This window comes from Megalobrama amblycephala, linkage group LG18 (genome assembly GCF_018812025.1).
Source record: "Megalobrama amblycephala isolate DHTTF-2021 linkage group LG18, ASM1881202v1, whole genome shotgun sequence".
In the NCBI taxonomy this organism is placed as follows: domain Eukaryota; kingdom Metazoa; phylum Chordata; class Actinopteri; order Cypriniformes; family Xenocyprididae; genus Megalobrama; species Megalobrama amblycephala.
The window spans coordinates 17,265,198-17,288,022 of record NC_063061.1 but is presented as its reverse complement, the minus strand read 5'-3'; the positions used below and the strand labels follow the sequence as shown (position 1 = coordinate 17,288,022).

The window sequence follows — 22,825 nt, the reverse complement described above, 5'->3', positions numbered from 1 at the left end:
TGTTATGTTATTTTTAAATGTGTTTTAATTTACATTATTGATTTTATTATATTTTAATCATGGATGAAAAATTGTGCCTGTAGCTATAAGACAGGGTGCACCTCAACACCAGTTACGCCATCTGATGTAACAGATACCACTGAACTACTCGTCTTTGACATTTGCCTACCTCACATGTACGGTACTTGATACTTGTCCACCGGCAGCTAAGACACAGTGCTAATGAGACTGTAGAGCTAAACTACATTTAGAAAGCAACTATAATGAGAAGTCGCAGTAATTCTGGAGTGAAACTCGACAACTATGCCAGAACTTTGCAACAGACAATCCTCTGTCACCAGGTGAGCCAAAAAATCTCACTTTCACTGATTATACGGGAGCAGCCCGTGCTGTGTTGACATCGCAACAGCCCTTGTGAAAAAGAAGTAGGCTACACTTTAGCATCATTTTAAAAAGAGTAGATGTACTTATTACGGAAAAAAATAATACACGTAGGTGGAAACTGTTAGTAAATGTTAAGATTAACGTTAACTAAGATTAATAACTGCTGTAGAAGTATTGTTCACGGTTAGTTCATGTTAAATAATGTAGTTAACTTATGCTAACAAATGAAACCTTACTGTAAAGTATAACCAAAATATACTTTAATGTAATTTCTATTGAAACTTCTGTCATGTATTTAAATACATTTGTAATAAATGTTGTACATTTAACATTTAATGGTGAATAACACACTACAGTTAAAATTATAATCAGGTACTTTATATGTCCTTTAGTTAGCACATCAAATTATATGTACTTCTTTTAAGCACAACAAAATTATTTAAAATGTCTTTTAAAGTGAAAGCTTTATTTGTCGTTACTTGTTTTAAGATTTTAAGTATGGGCACATTCAATAATTAAATTAAACACACTTCATTTTCACAAGAGAGTTTACAGTTTGAATTTGGGTTATCAAGAATATTAATATTAATTTAATGGGTTAGTTAATGGGTTAGTTCAAGACATAGTTAAAACAGTCGATGTGACTACAGTGGTTCAACCGAATCTCAACATAACACCGACTGTTACATAACAGTCGCGATCATTAATATGTACGCTCCCAATATTTGCATATGCCAGCCCATGATCGAGGCATTACACAAGGGCAGCCAGTATTAACGTCTGGATCTGTGCACAGCTGAATCATCAGACTAGGTAAGCAAGCAAGAACAACAGCGAAAAATGGCAGATGGAGCGATAATAACTGACATGATCCATGATTACATGATATTTTTAGTGATATTTGTAAATTGCCTTTCTAAATGTTTCGTTAGCATGTTGCTAATGTACTGCTAAATGTGGTTAAAGTTACTATTGTTTTTTACTGTATTCACGGAGACAAGAGAGCCATCGCTATTTTCATTTTTAAACACTTGCAATCTGTATAATTCATAAACACAACTTCATTCTTTATAAATCTCTCCAACAGTGTGTAATGTTAGCTTTAGCCACGGAGCACGATCAAACTCATTAAGAATCAAATGTAAACATCCAAATAAATACTATACTCACATGATCCGATCCATTCATGCAGTATGCATGACGAACATCTTGTAAAGATCAATTTGAGGGTTATATTAGCTGTGTGAACTTTGTTTATGCACTGTATAACTGGACTTATAGTCGAGAGCTCGGGGGGGCAGGGAGCGAGAGATTAAAAAGGGGCCGCAGCCTGAATTGGTGCATAGTTAATGATGCCCCAAAATAGGCAGTTAAAAAAATTAATAAAAAAAAATCTATGGGGTATTTTAAGCTGAAACTTCACAGACACATTCAGGGGACACCTTAGACTTATATTACATCTTGTGAAAAGATGTTCTACAGCACCTTTAAATTGCTTTCAATGGACGAGTCAGATACCTCTCGGATTCCATCAAAAATATCTTAATTTGTGTTCTGAAGATGAACGAAGGTCTTACGTGTGGAACGACATGAGGGTGAGTAATTAATGACAGAAATTTCATTTTTGGGTGAACTAACCCTTGAAAGACCTTAAGTAAAATCACTCATTATGAAAGAGAACATTTAAATCACAGACATAGAATTTAAATGCTTTAAATGTTACTGGCCAGGCTATTGGTGAGACTTTAAATCACATAAATATAATTAATTCTAGTATGATAGACCCTCAGGATACTGACATATATAGTTTCTTGTAATATTTTGCAGGATCCGGTGACAGGGTTACTCCCAGGAGATGAGAAGTTACCTCATGCCTGGGTTAGAGACAATGTGTACTGCATCTTGTCTGTGTGGGCTCTGAGTCTGGCCTACAGGAAGAATGCAGACAGAGATGAAGACAAAGCCAAAGCCTATGAACTGGAGCAGGTTGGTTCATGCATACATAGTGAGTTGAGATACAAGCAAAACTATACAATTTTGTCAAAGGGCATCGGAGACCATGTCTGCCCATGTCCCAGACATTTAATATTTTCTGCTCATTAGTGTTTGTGTCTGGGAGACCATGTAAAATGCCAGAGGGCAAATCATTTGGCTCATGTTTCTTTCATGGTCATAGCAGATGGAGAGGATAAGGTCACGGTCAAGGCTCACTGCTCTCTTTCTCTTCCTCTTTTTCTCTCTCTTCTCATTCTGTAGAGTGTGGTCAAACTCATGCGAGGATTACTGCAGTGTATGATGAGACAGGTATGGATAAACAACATATCTCATTCCAGTATATGCCAATAAATATTTCAAGATTCTGATTGAATCTGAACAAATCCGACTCATTTTGGACAGTAAATCTAAGTATACGGATCATTTCAAATCATTTTTCTCATGGCAAAAGCAATTGCTTTGCAGTAGAACATACACTACTATTCAAAAGTTGGGGTCAGTAATATCTTCTTTTTTTTTTTTTGAAAGTCTCTTATGCTCACTCAATTTACATTTATTTGATAAATAAATACAAAAAAGGGAAAAAAAGAGTAAAAACAGTAATATGAAATATTATTTTTATATATTTTTTCCTGTGATGGCAATGGTCAATTTCTGGCAGCCATTACTCCAGTTTTTCAGGATTCTTTGATGAACAAAATTACAGCATTTATTTGAAATAGAAATCTTTTTTAACATTATGAATGTCATTTCATTCTGTCCAACTCATGATCCCAAACATGCTAGTGTGCTAGTTTTTATAAAATCAGTAAATATCAGTATATATCAATAACATGAATATAGTTGAGTTTGCTCTGAAAAGTTTTGTCTAATAAAACCATTTCTTTCTGACCTGAATCACAGTCTCCACTCCTCACCACAATGGCAACCCCATTACCATTTTGAGACATTACTTAATTACTCAGAGGCAATGATTTTTTTCTCAGAGTGTATTGAACTCATTAAGGTTTAGAGTGCATTACAGTGCTTAGCGATTGTACACAAGACTTCTTAAAATCTTGGCTCGACTATTGTCACCGCAACTCTCATTTTTACTGGCTTATTGACAACAAAGTGTGTGTGTGTGTGTGTGTGTTTCTTTAAATGCAGAAAGAATATTACAAATATACATGGGCTAAATACATATTCTAAAAAAATATTTTAATCACAGCAAACAGGTTAATGTACATACACATTATTGATTAATTATATTAGAGATTGTGGGCTCCAGGTTACTGAAATGTGATACTGCAAAAGTGAGTACACCCCACTGAAAGTCTCTGGAGCAAAGCTAAATTTTAGACTACAAATGTCTAATTTAACAAGAATTCAACCACAGGTGAGTTTAATTATTCATTACACAGGTGTCCAGCAGACAGTTGACTATAAAAGGGTGTTAAAAGGTCCAGGTCATCCATGGAAGTTAACACCTCGACAGGAGCGTCTTCTGATGAGAAGGGTTGAAGAAAATCGGCATGCAAGTTCACTGCAGTTATCTAAAGAAGTAGAAAGCCAAACTGGGTTGACTGTTTCCCGTGACACAATATGGCGTACACTGCAGAGGAATGGCATGCATGGGTGCCGTCCACAAAATAAGCCTCTCCTAAAGCTCAGGCACAAAAAAGCCACCCTAACTCTGTACTCTGGAGTGATGAGACCAAGATAAATGTTTTTGGAACTGATGGCTTCAAAACTGTATGGCGTCGCAAAGGTGAGGAATACAAAGAAAAATCCATGGTGCCTACAGTGAAACATGGTGGTGGCCGTGTCCTTATGTGGGGCTGCATGAGTGCTGCTGGTGTCGGGAGCTGCATTTCATTGATGGCATCATGAAGTCACAGATGTACCGCTCTATACTGAAAGAGAAGATGCTACCATCACTCGGTGCCCTTGGTCGTTGTGCACTTTTCCAACATGACAATGATCCTAAACACACATCTAAGGCCACTGTTGGATTCCTGAAGAAGGACAGGGTGAAAGTGATTCAGTGGCTCCAGATCTGAACCCAATCGAACACCTATGGGGAATTCTGAAGAGACAAGTTGAGCATCACTCTCCATCCAGCATCCAGTCTCTAAAAGAGGTCATTCTTGAAGAATGGAATAAGATAGATGTTGCAAAATGTCGCCAACTTGTTCATTCCATGCCTTGTCTTGGTGCTGTCATTAAAAATCATGGAGGCCATACAAAGTACTAGATGAAGTAGTTTTTGTTGTGGGGTGTACTCATTTTTGCATCACCCTAATTTGAGTAAAACTGAGTAAAACTTCCTCTCTAAGTTATATTATTAACCTTACTTTCATGTCTTGTCAAATTTTGGAAATCGTTTTTGTATTCATTGAGATAATTAAATTCAATTCACATTTATTTGTATAGCGCTTTTCAACATTATAATTTAGAGAATCTGGTATCGGCGGTGACTGTCCAATGTGGTTTCAGAAATGTACATATAACCATGCAGTTAGCTAACAATGTAATAATTTAGGCAATTTAATTTACAATCACTGTTAGTAGTTTAATTGAAGGTAGAAGCAATGAGCTCCTGGAAATAATGAATTACATATTAACACTAATTAGGATATATAGAAATTTGGGAATGTGCATGCTGATCCAGATGTTGCGTCATCTGAAGTCCTCGCAGGAGTTGGCGCCGTCTCTTCAAAGGTGAGGTCTTTTTAAGAGGCTGGATCCAAATTGAAGCTGATGTACTCTCTAGTCACCTTGGGATGAGTGTCCCGAGATAAAACAGATAAGTCTGTTTAAAGGAAAAAGATACTGTTTAAAAAATGTTACTTTTCAAAGGGGGTGTACTCATTTACGCTGAGCACTGTATATATACATATTATTTATATATTAGAGATGCGCCGATACTAAATTTCTCCACCAATACCGATAGCCAATTATTCAGAATGATATCTGTTGATACCGATAACGATACCTTCTTTTAAATTAATGATAATTTCATTATAATTAGTAATTATTCATTATATTTTTAATTATTATATTTTGAAAGAAATGCAAATAAAAACTTTATTCTCTCCATTTACTTGTTTCAGAGTAACTGTTATCAGTTATAAACAAACACATTACTCAAATTAATATTTACACATTAATCAAATTCTGAAGATTAAATTAATATTGCGTAACTTTCTGAATGTTATTAATTCATGTAATTATTATTAATATTAAACATCAAACTGGTTTCTTAGCATTTTCTTTACACAAAGCCCAAATGCAGTGCATTTTCTGCCCTCTTTTGATTGACAGGATATATCAGCCCTGACTATTGTTTGTTTTTAAACTATCGGCTGATAGCCGATAATGTGAAAATTGGCTTTTTTTGGCTGATACAGATTATTGGCCATTGGCATATGAAATGTAAGTTGAAGTAAATGAGATGACTGATAACACAGCCTCAAAAGTCAGAAAGATTACTGGATCTAAATGCAGATAAAAGACATTAATGGTTCAAACATGATACATAAACTGTGACTTGACCATGGTAAACATGACATGAAATATATCCAAATAACTACATAAAATCACGAACTTCAGAGGAAGCGAACAAACAAGAGTGAGGCTAGATACATGATTAAACTGAAACATTGATAACAAGGAACACTTGGAACCAATTACAAAGAACAGAGGAACAACAAAGACCATGGACAAAACTATAAATGAATGAACACATGAATGGCAAATTTCAAAATAAAAGACATGACACAGACCACAGGATCCTGACATAAGCAGGCAAAATAATGAAGGAAAAATGCTCAAAATATTGATTTGCATGCGCACTTATTATAATCATGCATATACAATATTAATTTATACACTGCAAGCATAGTTCAAAATAAAGAATATTGTGCCTATCGTAAACAAGAATTAAACACTTGCATTCACGTCACATGATTTACAGTTGTGTTCAAGGAGGATGCTGCATGTGAACCAGCCTTGGTCACAGAAGCAAACAGAAACCTTCTGTACAGTAACTCTGATCCTGTATTCAACTTTCAGCTTGATAAGGTGGAGAAGTTCAAGTACAGCAAAAGCACCAACGATTGCCTTCATGCCAAGTTCCATTCAGGAACGTGTGCCACTGTAGTTGGTGATCAGGAATGGGGTCATCTACAGGTGGACGCTACCTCCATCTTCCTGCTCTTCCTGGCCCAAATGACAGCATCAGGTCAAATTTAACTTATCACAAAAAAAGTGTCTAAATCTTTTGCTTGTGTGGAACAGCATACTAGATTTTCACCACTTTTTATTTGCAGGGCTGAAAATTGTTTATACACGTGATGAAGTCGACGCTGTCCAGAATCTGATCTTTTACATTGAATCTGCGTACAAAGTGGCGGTAAGAACCTTAATGCTGTTCTGATACGGAAGGATTTCTTAGGTTTTCCATGGGTATTAAGACTGGGAATGATCCTCAGGATTTTGGAATGTGGGAACGAGGAGACAAGACGAATAAAGGGATCCCTGAGATAAATGTCAGCTCTATCGGAATGGCAAAGGTAATATTTAGCTTTTTATTGATAAATTGCATAATCAGTTAAGAATTGGTTTCACATGTCTAACAAGTGTCAAATAATGATCTCCTCGTGATAAAAAAGCATGACCTCTTGCTGCATGTTTATTCAGGCAGCTTTGGAGGCCTTGGATGGACTGAACCTTTTTGGTGCCAAGGGTGGCCCAGAATCTGTCGTACATGCTTTAGCTGATGACATTCAGCACTGCCAAGTAATAAACTCATTTATGATGTCACACATGGGAAGACAGCATCCATATTATTCAGAGCTTCCAAGCCTCCTGAAACTAATTGAATGTTTTTCTCTTTTTGGATCCTTTACAATAGTCTATTCTCAGCTCCATGCTGCCGAGGGCATCAACATCCAAAGAGGTGGACGCTGGGGTTCTGTCCATCATCTCTTATCCAGCATTTGCAGTTGAGGACATTGATATTGTTAATATCACCAAAGAAGAAATCATTTCAAAACTTCAGGTGAATATGGATATCAATAAATCCCTTGACGTGTTTCATGTACCAAGTGTTGAGGTCAGTGTGTGACATTATAGCATTTTTTTTTTGTATGATTTTTGTCTCATGAATATGAATATGATTTTGTTACAGAAGAGGATTAGGGCCAAGCAATAATAAAAAAATAAAACCATCTCGAGATTAAAGTTGTTCAATTTCGAGAAAAAACTCATTACATTTCGAGAAAAAAGTCGAGATAAAATGTTGAGAATAAACTTGTTAAATTACGAGAAAAAAACACGTTAAATTTCGAGAAAAAAGTCGAGATAAAATGTTGAGAGTAAAGTCATTAAATTATGAGAAAAAAGTCGTTAAATTACGAATTTGTTCTCATAATTTAACAACTTTTTTCTCGTAATTTAATGACTTTATTCTCATAATTTAATGAGTTTATTCTCAACATTTTATCTCGACTTTTTTCTCGAAATTTAACGACATTTTTCTCTTAATTTAACGAATTTGTTCTCGTAATTTAACAAGTTTTTTTCTCGTAATTTAACGAGTTTATTCTCAACATTTTATCTCGACTTTTTTCTCTGAATTTAACGGGGTTTTTTCTCGTAATTTAACGAGTTTATTCTCAACATTTTATCTCGACTTTTTTCTCGTAATCAAGTTTATTCTCAACATTTTATCTCGACTTTTTTCTCGAAATTTAACGGGGTTTTTTCTCGTAATTTAACGAGTTTATTCTCAACATTTTATCTTGACTTCTTTCTCGTAATCAAGTTTATTCTCAACATTTTATCTCGACTTTTTTCTCGAAATTTAACGGGGTTTTTTCTCGTAATTTAATGAGTTTATTCTCAACATTTTATCTAGACTTTTTTCTCGAAATTTAACGAGTTTTTTCTCGAAATTTAACAACTTTAATCTCGAGATTTTTTTTATTTTTATTATTGCTTGGCCCTAATCCTCTTCCGTACTTTGTTGATAGTTTAAGACAACAAGCATTTTGCTCCTTAATGACATGTACATTTATTCGGGAAAACATGAAATGAAACAATTCTGGACATTTAAATTTAAAAATTGGGGGGGAAAATCAGAGTACTGTGGAAACAATTTAGGAAATCTTTTTTTCCATCTAAATAGTGATATCTTGACATTTGAAGTTCAGTGAAGATATTGACATAATAATTAAACAAATAAAAATAAATAAAAATTACATTAAATATATAAATTATATATTTATGATTTGTTATTAATTATTTTTTTAAACTTATTAAATTAAGTAATTTTAAAAAATGTATTAATTGTTTTTTTAAAGTTGCGCGAACACTTAATTTTACAGTGTTTATTTACCCCTGTACTGTCTCATAGGGCAGATATGGATGCTGTCGCTTTCTTAGAGATGGACACAAAACTCCCCGAGAGGTAAAACCGTGCTTGAACAATTTGTGAGACAATATGTCATGTCTATGTGTGTGGTTGTCTTTTGTATGAGCATTTGGAGCTTATTCACACATTCATTTCTAAGGACCCGAATCGATTGTACTACGAGTCATCAGAGCTGAAGCTCTTTGAGAACATAGAGTGTGAATGGCCACTATTCTGGACATACCTCATCCTGGATGGCATTTTTATCAACAGTCCAGAACAGGTACAGACAATACACTATAGACAATAAATACCTGACTATTCTTCAGAAAACAATCCTCTCTTGCTTGTTCCTCTCTTATTTAGGTTCAGGAGTACAGAGATGCTTTAGATGGCATTCTCATCAGAGGGAAGAATGGATTACGTTTGGTCCCTGAGCTTTATAGTGTTCCTCCAGATAAGGTACAATCTGGACACATTTAGATATTTTTCTCTTAATACTAAATCAGTAGATTTTGTACTGTTACGAAACACCTAAAGCGAGATTCCTGGTTGAGTAATTCTTTGTGGGTTATTCCAAAGGAAAATGGACTTTCACCCTGTATGTGTCATTTCATCTAGGTTGATGAAGAGTATGTTAATCCTCACACAGTGGAGAGAGTGCCACTAGGCAAGTGTCCACTGAAATGGGGCCAGTCTCTGTACATATTGGGTAACCTGCTGGCAGAGGTACAGTAAATTCCACAAAAATCGCTCTAAATGGTAATGCTGTACTGCAGTGTTTCTCAATCTGTTCCTGGAGGGCCCCTGCACATTTTGTCTCTCTTATGAAATGCACCTGTTTCAACTAATTTATCTTATTAACTTCATTAATATAGTTCAATTGATTTGTCTATATCAGACATACATAAATACATACATTTAAAAATTTGATTAAATTAAATTAAATTGAGATGCATAAAATGAAAAAAATACATAATTTAATATGTAATATATTTAATATATATGTTTATAAAATAGAAAAATGTAAAAAAGTAATAATATCACTGTTTTTTACTATATTTTTGATTAAATAAATGCAGCCTTGATGAACATAAGTGTCTTGTTGGGCAAGGCAGACAAAGATGATGGAGGAGCAGGGAGAGGTGGATCTTAATATCAGCCTTAAAAACTTTATTAATAAACAAAACAAAGAAGATAAACAAAAATACAGGAATCACAGGAGTACAAAACGTAACAGCTTTGGCTTAAACTCAAAGACAATACGGGACAATGGACAGAACTAAACTCTAATTTATATGACATACTAAACCAGAACCAGGTATGCAACATAATTAGTAACCATGACAACAAATCAAGAGCGGGAACAGGAGGAGAACACAGGAAAACAAGGGGATACAAACTAAAAGTCCATAAAACGTAACCGGAAGGTGCATCCTCACCCTGTGAACAGAAACTGCACCTTAGTGGAGGGAGGTGGAAAAACAGAAACAAAGTTCATTGGAGGAGGGGCAGGGGGAAGAGTCCATGGGGGAATGGGAAGAAGAGTCCATGGGGGAGACCATGAGGGAGGAACCAGGGAGGAGATGATGGAGGAAAGAGCTAGGGAGTGACCCAGAGCAGAGCCATAAGGACGAAGGACCATGGCAGAACCGATGGAGGGAGGAGCCAGGGTGAAGCCAGGAGCCCTACGGACTGCGGTGGAGCCAGGAGGGGTTGAGACCCAGGCCGAGCTGAAGAGATAAAGACCTGGGGTGACACCGTAAGCTTGGAGGGCCAAAGAGGTGTTGCATGCTCGTGGGATCAAGGTGGAGACGGGGGCTCAGCAGACTGGGGCAGAGCGGGTGGGAGTGAGGACAATGCTGGAACGGAAGGAAGGCAGAGCCCAGTGGAGCCAGATGGTGGAGGGTTGAGGCACAGCCCTGGAGGCCTGGAAGTCCAAGGCGAAGCCAGAACAACTATGGACCAGACAGATTGAGAGTGACTCTTGAAGGACCACATCCTCTTGTACCACTGTTTGAAGAATTTATCTTCCAGAATCTTGCAATAAGTTTTGGAAGATTGTTTTTATTCCATATCTGCAAGACATAGGAGATGGACTAAAAGTGAACTCCCACACCTTACTGCCAGATTCTGGAAGATAAGTTCTTCAAACAGTGGTACAAGAGGATGTGTTGCTGGTCCTTTAAGAGACACTCTCAATAAAAAAAACAGTGTTCATGTATTTTACAACACTTCAGCTTGTGATTCTTATTAAGTGGGGGTAATTTTTTAGCTAACCAAACCTAAGTCTCTGAGATCCTGACACCTTGCACTTCTGGAAACTCCAGGTAGTTGGCACTGGTGGTGGCACTGGAGACTAAAGGGTTCATGATGGTTTCACACTCAATTCTTCACCTTAATTCTTAATTATTTTGCAGTTAACATGTGTCTTTTCTTCTCCACCTGTTTTTGTCTGACCCTGCTGACCCAATGAGTGTTTTGCTGTCCATTGGTCATGCCTTAACTTTGGAATTTCTAGTATTGCATCCTTCTCATAAGCATTTAATAATTTTTTACTTTTCAGTCAGTTAAATCTATTTTTTTTTTGGCTAATTTTGCCTGTAAAATAAAACCTGCCTAATAATTATGCACACCTAAATATATGGTGTTTTACATTTCCAGCCTTCATGAACAGTTATATATCACTTCTAAAGTCTTATCACTTCTCTAGTTTTTAAGTTTGATGTGATTTGGAATTGGTAAAATGTGCTTGGAAAAAAAATATGATCAGAAAATCAACTTGCCTAATAATTCTGCACACGGTGTATATGTGAAATATTGTCGTTTTTGACTTTATAGGGTTTTTTAGCTGCTGGAGAAATTGATCCTCTCAATAGACGCCTCTCCACTATTCCCAAGCCTGATGTTGTGGTTCAAGGTAATACCTACAGTGTTTGACAGTAGCTAAAACTCGGTTAATCAATTTAGACTGTTTGACATTGAATCTATTACATAAATATTCTATCTCACCATATTTACACTGGCTGTTCTCCATTCTTGTGTGTTCAGTGTCTATCCTGGCAGAAAGCGACGAGATTAAACAGCTCCTGCAGAGCCATGGCATTGACTCAGAAACCCTGGAGGACGTTCACCCAATCCGGGTTCAGCCCTCCAGAGTACTCAGTCACATCTATGCCAGACTAGGTGAACTCAGGGTGGAAGGGATTGTTAATGCAAAAATAAAAATAATATCATCATTTACTCACCTTTATGTTATTCCAAACTTTGGTAGAACAAATGGAAGTTGAAAGTGAATGAAAATGAATGGTGACCATAGAAATATTTTCAATAAACAATGACTTCAATTTCAGTCTGTTTCTCTGTTTAACACACAAAGTTTCCAAATGGCTTCAGAAGACTTATAATATATATATATATATATATATATATATAATGCACAAATAGTATGGAATACTTTTATGATGCTTTTGTGGTGCCTTTTTGAGCTTAATAAGCTGGTCCCTGACCACATTTATTATATGAAAGGGATGCAATGTCATTTAAGCAAGAGAGATGCAAAATACAAACAGAGACTGAAGGATTTTACTATATTGTGGTCTTTTTTTCAGGGCGTAACCAAAGGCTGGGACTGACTGGGCGGCCATACCGGCGAATTGGTGTGCTGGGAACATCAAAATTCTACATTATTCGCAACACCATCTTCACCTTCACACCCCAAGTAGGTCAGCATGTCAATTCAAATTTGCTGTTGGTATCTTTTTGAATATTTAGTATCAATTCAGTTAATTTTCTAGTTCTGTTCCTGATCGAATCTGCAGTTTGTAGACCATCATGAGTTTTATCTGGCCCTGGACAATCACATGATTGTGGAGATGCTCCGTATCGACATCTCCTATCTCTGCTCTCGTTGGAGGATGACCGGCCGACCCACAGTAACTTTCCCAATTTCACATAGCATGCTCAGTGAGTGAAAAAAATACTTAACGCCCTTGATATGCAGAAAGCAGCTTTCTTATTCTGAAAGACTTATTTAGTTTTTGTCCTTCGCAGCTGATGACCACAAACACATTGATCCTGCCGTTTTGGCAACCTTGAAAAAACTACAGGATGGTTACTTTGGAGGAGCAAGGTAATGTATTTAAAGAGGTCAGCACTTGTAATATTTGTTACATACCTGAAGCAGCCCAAAATCAAAAAAGTTTTACATTTCAAGGGTTAAGACTGGGAAACTTTCTGATTTTCTTGACACCTCCTGTTGTGCCCATCTTACATTTATGGACTGTGGTAAGTGAGCCACCAGCTAGCAGCACGTTTAACCAACTTTTGTTGTTTTGTTTATTTTGAAAAGACTAAAACCAAAGGGATAATTCATCCAAAAATAAGAAAAATGCCTTTCTTTCTTCTGTTGAACACAAAAGAATGTATTTGTAAAATGTCTTACTGGTCCATTGTAGCTGCTGACTTTAAAAATTTATATATATAATATTTTGGTTTGTGTTCCACAGAAGAAATTTTCGTTTTTGGGTGAACTTGTGAAAACGAAGTGTGCTTAATTGTCTTGATTTTGCATTTGTAGTATACTTCAAATCTTGAGAGTAGTCACTTAATCACTGTTCTTACGTGAAAGATTACCGACAAACCTTCTTGTTTGGAGGGTTAAGTCAGCTGTCTGGGGTTTGTTGGCTGTTGACTTGCAGTTTTTTCCTTTTCTGCATGACATTTTATGTTGAAATGTGTGGCTTGCGGTTGACAGTCACTCTGTAAGACAGTTTGCCTACCTGCATGGGTGGATTGAGAAGCAATTTTCTGACAGAGCAGTAACTGCTGTCATAGATTTTATATATTGACACATGTGGTGAAATATTCAATCTCATCTCAAAAGTGACAGAAGACGTGCTCAACCCTCTGAGGCTTTTATTTAATTGTGTGTGTGTGTGTGTGTGTGTGTGTGTGTGCAGAGGTGGATGACCTGGCTGTGTATCTGGACCAGTTACTGGCAGTTCCTCAGCAAAGTCCCATTAGTGCCACTAAAGGAGGCCTCAGCCGCTTCAGGGCAGCTGCCAAAAAGACACGGGAAATGGTGTCTCTGGTGCACAAAGCCAGAGAGCTCAATATACACAGTGAGTTCAGATTGGGGCTTTTTAGACATTCATTTTTCCTTTGCAATGCTCAGAAATAATTAATGATTTTATTTTGACCTCCCCGCAGATGTGCACATGTACCTTCCAACTAAACTTTTCCGTTCGCCAGCACCAAACCTTAATTTGCTGGATAACAAAGGAAAGGTAGATAACACTAAATTACTGGCATTTACTGTGAACATTTAAAGGTGCTAAAGAGGATGTTTTGTTTTATACATTTTTGCAATATTACTTGAAACTGTCTTTACTAACTGATAAAAGACTATTTATTAGGTGCACTGAAAGGAATAATATTAATATACATCATCTGTGCACGAGGTAAGGCCTTAAAAACATCAGCCAATCGTTTACGCGATCATCGCGTAAACGATTGGCCCTCTGGCTTGTCAATCACTGCCGTGACGTTCCTTGTGAGAGACGAGCGCGGCTGCGCGCTCCAGTAACTTTCCACACTCTACAGGCGCCGCATGCAATGTTTTTGTCAGGAGACAGGAGTAACAACTGCAGATTATGAGTTACCTGCGGTGAGTCCGACATAATGAATCCACTTACACAACACAGCGAATGCCGGTGGTAAACACTCGTGTTCCAATACGAGTGTTTACGAGTTTTGGGAGGCGTTCCCTTGAAATGAGCTGTGAAGGAGGGGGGTTGTTCTTGAGCATGCGCTCATTTCAAAAACTCAGTAACAGTCTTTGGTTTCTCAGTTGACGAAAAGATCCTCTTTAGCACCTTTAAATAATAATTAGAACAATCAATCAGAACAGTCTCTTCTCTTCATAAAAGTATGCTTGATATTTTTTTTTCTTCAGTCAGTTTCCAGAAGTAAACATTTCATTTATTTCTACATGGAGAAAACTGTTTTTAGCAATAATTTAAAATATAATTTAGTGGTTGTTTGGTAATTGTACACTGATCAGGCATAACATTATGACCACCTTCCTAATATTGTGTTGGTCCCTTTTTTTGCTGCCAAAACAGCCCTGACCTGTCGAGGCATGGACTCCTCTAGACCCCTGAAGGTGTGCTGTGGTATCTGGCACCAAGATGTTAGCAGCAGATCCTTTAAGTCCTGTAAGTTGCAGGTGGGGCCTCCATGGATCGGACTTGTTTGTTCAGCACATCCCACAGATCTGGGAAATTTGGAGGCCAAGTCAACACCTCAAACTCATTGTTGTGCAAACCATTCCTGAATCATTTTTGCTTTGTGGCAGGGTGCATTATCCTGCTGAAAGAGGCCACAGCCACCAGGGAATACTGTATCCATAAAAAGGTGTACATGGTCTGCAACAATGCTTAGGTAGGTGAGACGTGTCAAAGTAACATCCACGTGGATGGCAGGACCCAAGGTTTCCCAGCAGAACATTACCCAAAGCATCATACTCCCTCCGATGGCTTGCCTTCTTCCCATAGTGCACCCTGGTCCCATGTGTTCCCCAGGTAAGCGACACACACACCCAGCCATCCATGTGATGTAAAAGAACGTGATTCATCAGACCAGGTCACCTTCTTCCATTGCTCTGTGCTCCAGTTCTGATGCTCACATGCCCACTGTTGGTGCTTTCAGTGGTGGACAGGGGTCAGCATGGACACCCTGACTGGTCTGCGGCTATGAAGCCCCATACGCAACAAACTGTGATGCACTGTGTATTCTGACACTTTTCTATCAGAACCAGCATTAACTTCTTGAGCAATTTGAGCTACAGTAGCTCATCTGTTGGATCGGACCACACGGGCCAGCCTTTGCTCCCCTTGGCATCAATGAGCCTTGGCCACCCATGACCCTGTCGCCGGTTCACCACTGTTTCTTCCTTGGACCACTTTTGATAGATACAGACCACTGCAGACCAGGAACACCCCACAAGAGCTACAGTTTTGGTGATGCTCTGATCCAGTCGTCTAGCCATCACAATTTGGCCCTTGTCAAACTCGCTCAAATCCTTACGCTTGCCCATTTTTCCTGCTTCTAACATCAACTTTGAGGACAAAATATTCACTTGCTGCCTAATATATCTCACCCACTAACAGGTGCCGTGATGAAGAGATCATCAGTGTTATTCACTTCACCTGTCAGTGGTCATAATGTTATGCCTGATTGGTGTATATTGTTTCTGTGATTGCAACCTTAAATTTAAGTAAACAGCTAGGTACCTTTGCCTTTATTCAGATCAAATACTGTTTTACTTCAAAACACTGTAATGTTGTGATTCATTTCGGAGAGATTAATAGATCTGAAGAATTTATTTTCTGAATAATATCTATATAGAAAAAAATGAAAGGGAAAATTGCTTTCTGGAACTGTGTCCACATCTCACAATGAGCTGACTTTTTTCCACTGCAAAGATATCTGAGACACAGGCTCCTCATTCTGTGAACCTGCCCAGAGACGTCAATGGTGGGATTGACTACCTAGCTCTAGTGCAGATGCTGAAACAAAGTCAGAACTTACAGGATCAGGCTGACATTCTCTACATACTCTTCAAAGACAAGTCAGTATCGCCAAAACTATTTGATGAGTTTTGTTAGATCTTTGTCCTAGGACAGAGCTCTACTGTGGCTGTGGAGGTTATACGAGGTTAAATGATGTTGGGATTTCCGTTATAAGGGGAATGGATTGGGACACCAAGCTACATGGGAAAGGTTGGATGGTAAGACGACTACTGAGTGATTTGTATGAAAAGGCAGGAAGCCTGAAACACTGGGGCCTCATTCGGATGATCTGCGGGATGCTACGCAAGAAAGTAGAAGAGCTGGATGCTGTAAGTATCAGCACTGCCACTATTATTATGTCAGATTTCCTGTGTCTTTGTGTAAATTAAATAAAATGTTCTCAGAATGTAGTTATTGAATGTTTTCCATTAACAGGCATGCTCAGATTTGCTAATTCATCAGAAACATCTAACAGTTGGCCTTCCTCCTGAGCCAAGAGAGAAAACTATCTCAGCGTGAGTATACACAGATATCTTCACATTCTCGTTTACCTGTTCATACTACAATCTCTGTCTCTCTGTAGTCCTATGCCTCCAGACAAGCTGGCAAGGCTGATCGATGAGGCTAGTGAGAACAACCTCACCATCACCATTCTCACTCAGGTTAGAGCTAAAGGTCAGATCTACATCTCAACCTTGTGTGTTTTAATTCCATTGACACTTGTATATGCTCCTGGCAGGAGATAATGGTGTTTCTGGGTATGATCATTCGAACCCAGCCGAAAATCTTCAGTGAAATGTTCCGCCTCCGCATTGGCCTCATTCTTCAGGTCATGGTCACTGAGCTCGCCCAGTCGCTCAGCTGTTCAGGTATCTCAGATCCTGTTTCATTAAAACTCAAGTAAACAATTTTGTTTATTCTTATTTATTTAATATTTATTACAATAAAGTATAAAAATAATGTGATTAAAGGTGCCCTAGAACTTTTTTTTACAAGATGTAATATAAGTCTAAGGTGTCCCCTGAATGTGTCTGTGAAGTTTCAGCTCAAAATACCCCATAGATTTTTTTTTATTCATTTTTTTAACTGCCTATTTTGGGGCATAATTAGAAATGAGCCGATTCAGGGTGTGTGGCCCTTTAAATCTCGTGCTCCACGCCCCAAGAGCTCGCGCTTGACTTAAACAACATAAAAAAAGTTCACACAGCTAATATAACCCTCAAAATGGATCTTTACAAATTGTCCGTCATGCAGCATGTCTAATCGCGTAAGTACAGTGTTTATTTTGATGTTTACATTGATTCTGAATGAGTTTGAGGCTATGCTCCGTGGCTAACGGCTAATGCTACACTGTTGGAGAGATTTATAAAGAATGAAGTTGTGTTTATGAATTATACAGACTGCAAGTGTCTAAAAATGAAAATAGCGACGGCTCTTGTCTCCGTGAATACAGTAAGAAACGATGGTAACTTTAACCACATTTAACAGTACATTAGCAACATGCTAACGAAACATTTAGAAAGACAATTTACAAATATCACTAAAAATATCATGATATTATGGATCATGTCAGTTATTATCGCTCCATCTGCCGTTTTTCGCTGTTGTCCTTGCTTGCTTACCTAGTCTGTTGATTCAGCTGTGCACATCCAGACGTTAATACTGGCTGCCCTTGTCTAATGCCTTTCATAATGTTGGGAACATGGGCTGGCATATGCAAATATTGGGGGCGTACACCCCGACTGTTACGTAACAGTCGGTGTTATGTTGAGATTCGCCTGTTCTTCGGAGGTCTTTTAAACAAATGATATTTACATAAGAAAGAGGAAACAATGGAGTCTGAGACTTTTCCATGTACTGAACTCTTGTTATTCAACTATGCCGAGGTAAATTCAATTTTTGAATCTAGGGCACCTTTAAAAGAAGCCAGTGATAGGGTCAATGTTTAGTGATATGGAAATAAAACAATATATGGATTTCTAAAGCCACTTTTTGTAATGTCCGTTCACTTACAATATCTTCAATTGGAGGATTTCTTAACAAATATTGATATTCACTATAGTTTGTCACTTATACTCATCTAGGCTGCATTTATTTGATTACAAATTCAGTAAAATAGTAATATTGTGAAATATTATTGCAATATAAAATAATGTTTTCTATTTAATCCTTTTTGAGCATAGATCTGAACCTAAATGGTTGTAATTCATGAATGTTTTGAAATACAGACCTAAGGTTGGTTTATTTTAAAGAAGACACTCATATTATTACATACTATTATAAAAAAAAAAAGTTATTAAAAGAAGTTGAATTTACTGAACTAAACATATATATATATATATATATATATATATATATATATATATATATATATATATATATATATATATATATATATAATTTTATACCATACATATTTTACAAAATAATCTGGACTAAAATTGCTAGAAAATCAAAGCTACATGTCTAACCAAGTTGATATAACAAAAACTGAGCCTGCTGAAAGGTTTTAAAGTAGCTTCCATGTTTGAATGTAAAATGGTTTTCACAGGATGAATTTTGAGCTTTGGAATTATACCTAATTTATGATGATTACTAAAATGTGTGATAGGGTACAAGGACATGGACAGTTAACAGGCGAAATTATTTTAAAATGTAATTTATTCCTGTGATGGCAAAGCTGAAATGAATGGAAAGTTCTTTGATGAATAGAAAGTTCAAAAGAACAGTAATTATTTGAAATGGAAATCTTTTGTAACATTATAAGTGGTTTTACAGTCACTTTTGATTCATTTATTGCATTCTTGCTGAATGTAAGTATTAATTTCTTAATGTACTGACCCAAAACGTCTGAACGGCAGTGTATGTAAGATTAATTAAATTTACCATGTAATTAAATCAATGTTTGAATCAGTTGACAACCCTAGTATATATTATTTTAGTCCAAGCCATAGAGAAACACATCAATCATTTTTTTAGGTGAGGAGGCTACAGAGAGTTTGATGAATATGAGCCCATCTGAGATGAAGAACCTGCTGCTTCACATTCTCAGTGGCAAAGAGTTTGGAGTTCAAAAAAGTGGTAAATATATTCATCCATTGCCAGCATCATACTTCACTCATTAGGCCTGTGAATTTGCATTTATCATTTGTATATTTGTACCAGTGCGCTCAACAGGAAATGTGGTCAGCTCTGCAGTCAGTATCCAGGATAAGAGCAAAACCAGCTCCACCAAAACCGAAGTGAAAGTTGCAAGTAAACAAGGTGGTGATATCAAACTGGTGAGAAAATGCTTGGGATTAGGATGGTTTTGTCTCAGTCTAATTGCAGTAGATTAACACCAGCCACTTTTTCTGTGTCCTTTAGTTTGTGTCCGTCCATTCACTGGATATTGGAAACATTGAATCAGGGGTAAGTGGGTCACAGGCAAACATGCCTTTACTTTTTTTCCAAGCTTGAGCTATGTCTTTATAAGTGTTATTAATCTGATTGTTTTCCAGAGATACAGAATTCCATCCATCGAGTCATTTCAAGGATCATTAGGAGCCATGTTGGTGCGTGACAGCAGACATGGCCAGTGGCTTCGGCGCAGACGTCTAGATGGAGCTCTCAACAGAGTCCCTGTTGGATTCTATCAGAACGTCTGGAAGATTCTGCAGAAGGTGAGTGGGACACATTACAATGAGTGCCGAGGCCGTGTTTGTCAAGCTTATGCTTCAAATTTGCTTTCCTTTCTTGTAATTAACAGTGTCATGGGCTGTCCATTGAGGGCTTTGTACTTCCATCCTCAACCACAAGAGAGGTAAACAACTTAAAGGATTAGTTCACTTCAGAATTAAAATTTCCTGATAATTTACACACCCCCATGTCATCCAAGATGTTTATGTCTTTCTTTCTTTAGGGTTAATTCACCTAAAAATGAAAATTCTGTCATTTATTACTCACCCTCATGCCGTTCCACACCCATAAGACCTTCGTTCATCTTCAGAACACAAATTAAGATATTTTAGTTGAAATCCGATGGTTCAGTGAGGCCTCCATAGCCAGCAATGACATTTCCTCTCTCAAGATCCAAAAAAAAGTTCTAAAAACATATTTAAATCAGTTCATGTGAGTACAGTGGTTCAATATTAATATTATAAAGCGACGAGAATATTTTTGGTGCGCCAAAAAAACCCATAATAACGATTTATATAGTGATGGCCGATTTCAAAACACTGCTTCATGAAGCTTCGGAGCACAAATGAATCAGTGTGTCGAATCAGCGGTTCGGAGTGCCAAAGTCACGTGATTTCAGCAGTTTGACAAGCGATCCGAATCATGATTCAACACAGAAGAATCATAATGCTCCGAAACTTCCTGAAGCATTGTTTTGAAATCGGCCATCACTATATAAGTCGTTATTTTGTTTTTGGCGCACCAAAAATATTCTCATTGCTTTATAATATTAATATTGAACCACTGTACTCACATGAACCGATTTAAATATGTTTTTAGTACATTAATGGATCTTGAGAGAGGAAATGTCATTGCTCCCTATGGAGGCCTCACTGAGCCATCGGATTTCAACAAAAATATCTTAATTTGTGTTCCGAAGATTAACGAAGGTCTAGGTGTGGAACGGCATGAGGGTGAGTAATAAATGACATTATTTTCACTTTTGGGTGAACTAACCCTTTCGGTCGAAAAGAAATTAAGATTTTTGAGGAAAACATTCCAGGATTTTTCTCCATATAGTGGACTTCAATAGGGTACAATGGGTTGAAGGTCAAAATTACAGTTTCAGTGCAGCTTCAAAGGGCTTTAAACGATACCAGACGAGGAATAAGGGTCTTGTCTAGTGAAACGATCGGTCATTTTCTAAAAAAAAAAAATTAAAGTTTGTATACTTTTTAACTACAAAAGCTCATCTTGCATTGAAACACCCTTTACAAAAAAAAGGTAAAACAACAATGTTGGATGATTTTGAAGTTGGAGGAGAAAATGATATGGAGTTGAAGAAAGAAAGACAAAAACATCTTGGATGTCATGGGGGTGAGTAAATTATCAGGACAATTTAATTCTGAAGTGAACTAATCCTTTAAAGCCAAAAAATGCAGTGATATTTTAGTCTTAAATTCACAGAATGATAATAAAATAGTACCATTTCTAGATGACTCCCGGTGAAATAAAGTTTGCCGTACATGTGGAGACGGTGCTGAACCGCGTTCCTCAGCCTGAATACCGGCAGTTGTTGGTGGAGGCCATCCTGGTTCTGACCATGTTGGCTGAGGTGGACGTCCAGAGTTTGGGTGGTGTCATTCAGGTGGAGAGGATTGTACAAATGGCCAGTGACATGTTCTACAATGATCAGGTTAGCTCCTTGAGGAGGGTTCTTTATATTCCTTATTTTGCAGTGCAATATTGCAATATTATCACATGCAACTGACTAGCAATAGCAAAGGAAACTGCATTTGCACAGGGATTTCATGGAGTCATTAACATTAATGACTGAATTCTGTTTCTGCAGAAAGATCTGGGTGCTGATGAAAGTCTCCTTGAGAGAGATCACATGTCTGGCATCTGCAGGCTGCTCTATGACAGTGCTCCTAGTGGCCGCTTTGGAAGCATGACCTACCTTTCTAAAGCAGTGGCTAGCTATGTTGAAGACTTTCTTCCCAGTGGAGCTTGTGCCCTTCAATGAAGCTCCAGACTGAATTATCACATTTTAAAGGATTAGTTCTCTTCAGAATTAACATTTTCTGATAATTTACTCTCCCCCATGTCATCCAAGATGTCTATGTCTTTCTTTCTTCAGTCGAAAAGAAATTAAGTTTTTTGATGGAAATATTTAAGGATTTTTCTCCATATGGTGGACTTCAACGGCTACCAACGTGTTGAAGGTCCAAATTGCAGTTTCAATGCAGCTTCAAAGGGCTCTACACGATCCCAGCCAAGGAATAAGGTTCTTATCTAGTGAAACCATTGGCCATTTTCTAAAAAAATTTTTTTAAATTATATACTTTTTAACCACAAATGCTCTGTTGCACTGTTCTGTGATGCACCACGCATGACGTAATGACATTGGAAAGGTCACAAGTGACATAGGTGGAAGTACCAAGCCAGTGTTTACAAAGCGAACATGCAAACGGCCTTTACAAAAAAAAAGGTAAAACAACGATGTTGGACGATTTTGAAGTTGGAGGAGAAAATGAGATGTTCTTCGCCCTATCAAAGTACTTCCACCTACGTCACACGTGAATTTTCAACGTGATCACATAACGTGTGGCGCATCGCAGAGCAGTGCAAGACGAGCATTTGTGGTTAAGAAGTATATTATTTTATTTTTTATATTTTTAGAAAATTACTGATCGTTTCGCTAGACAAGACCCTGATTTCTTATCTGGGATCGTGTAGAGCCCTTTGAAGCTGCATTGAAACTGCAATTTGGACCTTCAACCCTTGGTAGCCGTTGAAGTCCACTATATGGAGAAAA

The 22,825-nt window shown here is 37.4% G+C and overlaps 1 protein-coding gene across 1 annotated transcript; it reads left to right on the top strand.

The window, feature by feature from the left end:
- Positions 1–167: 167 nt before the first annotated feature.
- On the top strand, positions 168–22,122 carry phka1b (phosphorylase kinase, alpha 1b (muscle)). The gene is made up of 32 exons (XM_048166700.1): positions 168–341; positions 2,212–2,370; positions 2,641–2,688; positions 6,436–6,604; positions 6,693–6,775; positions 6,855–6,935; positions 7,063–7,161; positions 7,277–7,423; positions 8,780–8,833; positions 8,937–9,059; positions 9,143–9,238; positions 9,398–9,505; positions 11,618–11,696; positions 11,828–11,962; positions 12,388–12,497; positions 12,598–12,742; positions 12,830–12,908; positions 12,993–13,063; positions 13,738–13,899; positions 13,988–14,064; positions 16,264–16,409; positions 16,526–16,679; positions 16,786–16,865; positions 16,934–17,012; positions 17,090–17,219; positions 19,330–19,431; positions 19,516–19,631; positions 19,717–19,761; positions 19,851–20,012; positions 20,099–20,152; positions 21,503–21,703; positions 21,860–22,122. Exons 1-32 carry the CDS (start codon positions 264–266, stop codon positions 22,031–22,033), a joined length of 3,546 nt encoding a protein of 1,181 aa, XP_048022657.1. The 5' UTR covers positions 168–263; the 3' UTR covers positions 22,034–22,122.
- Positions 22,123–22,825: the final 703 nt, after the last annotated feature.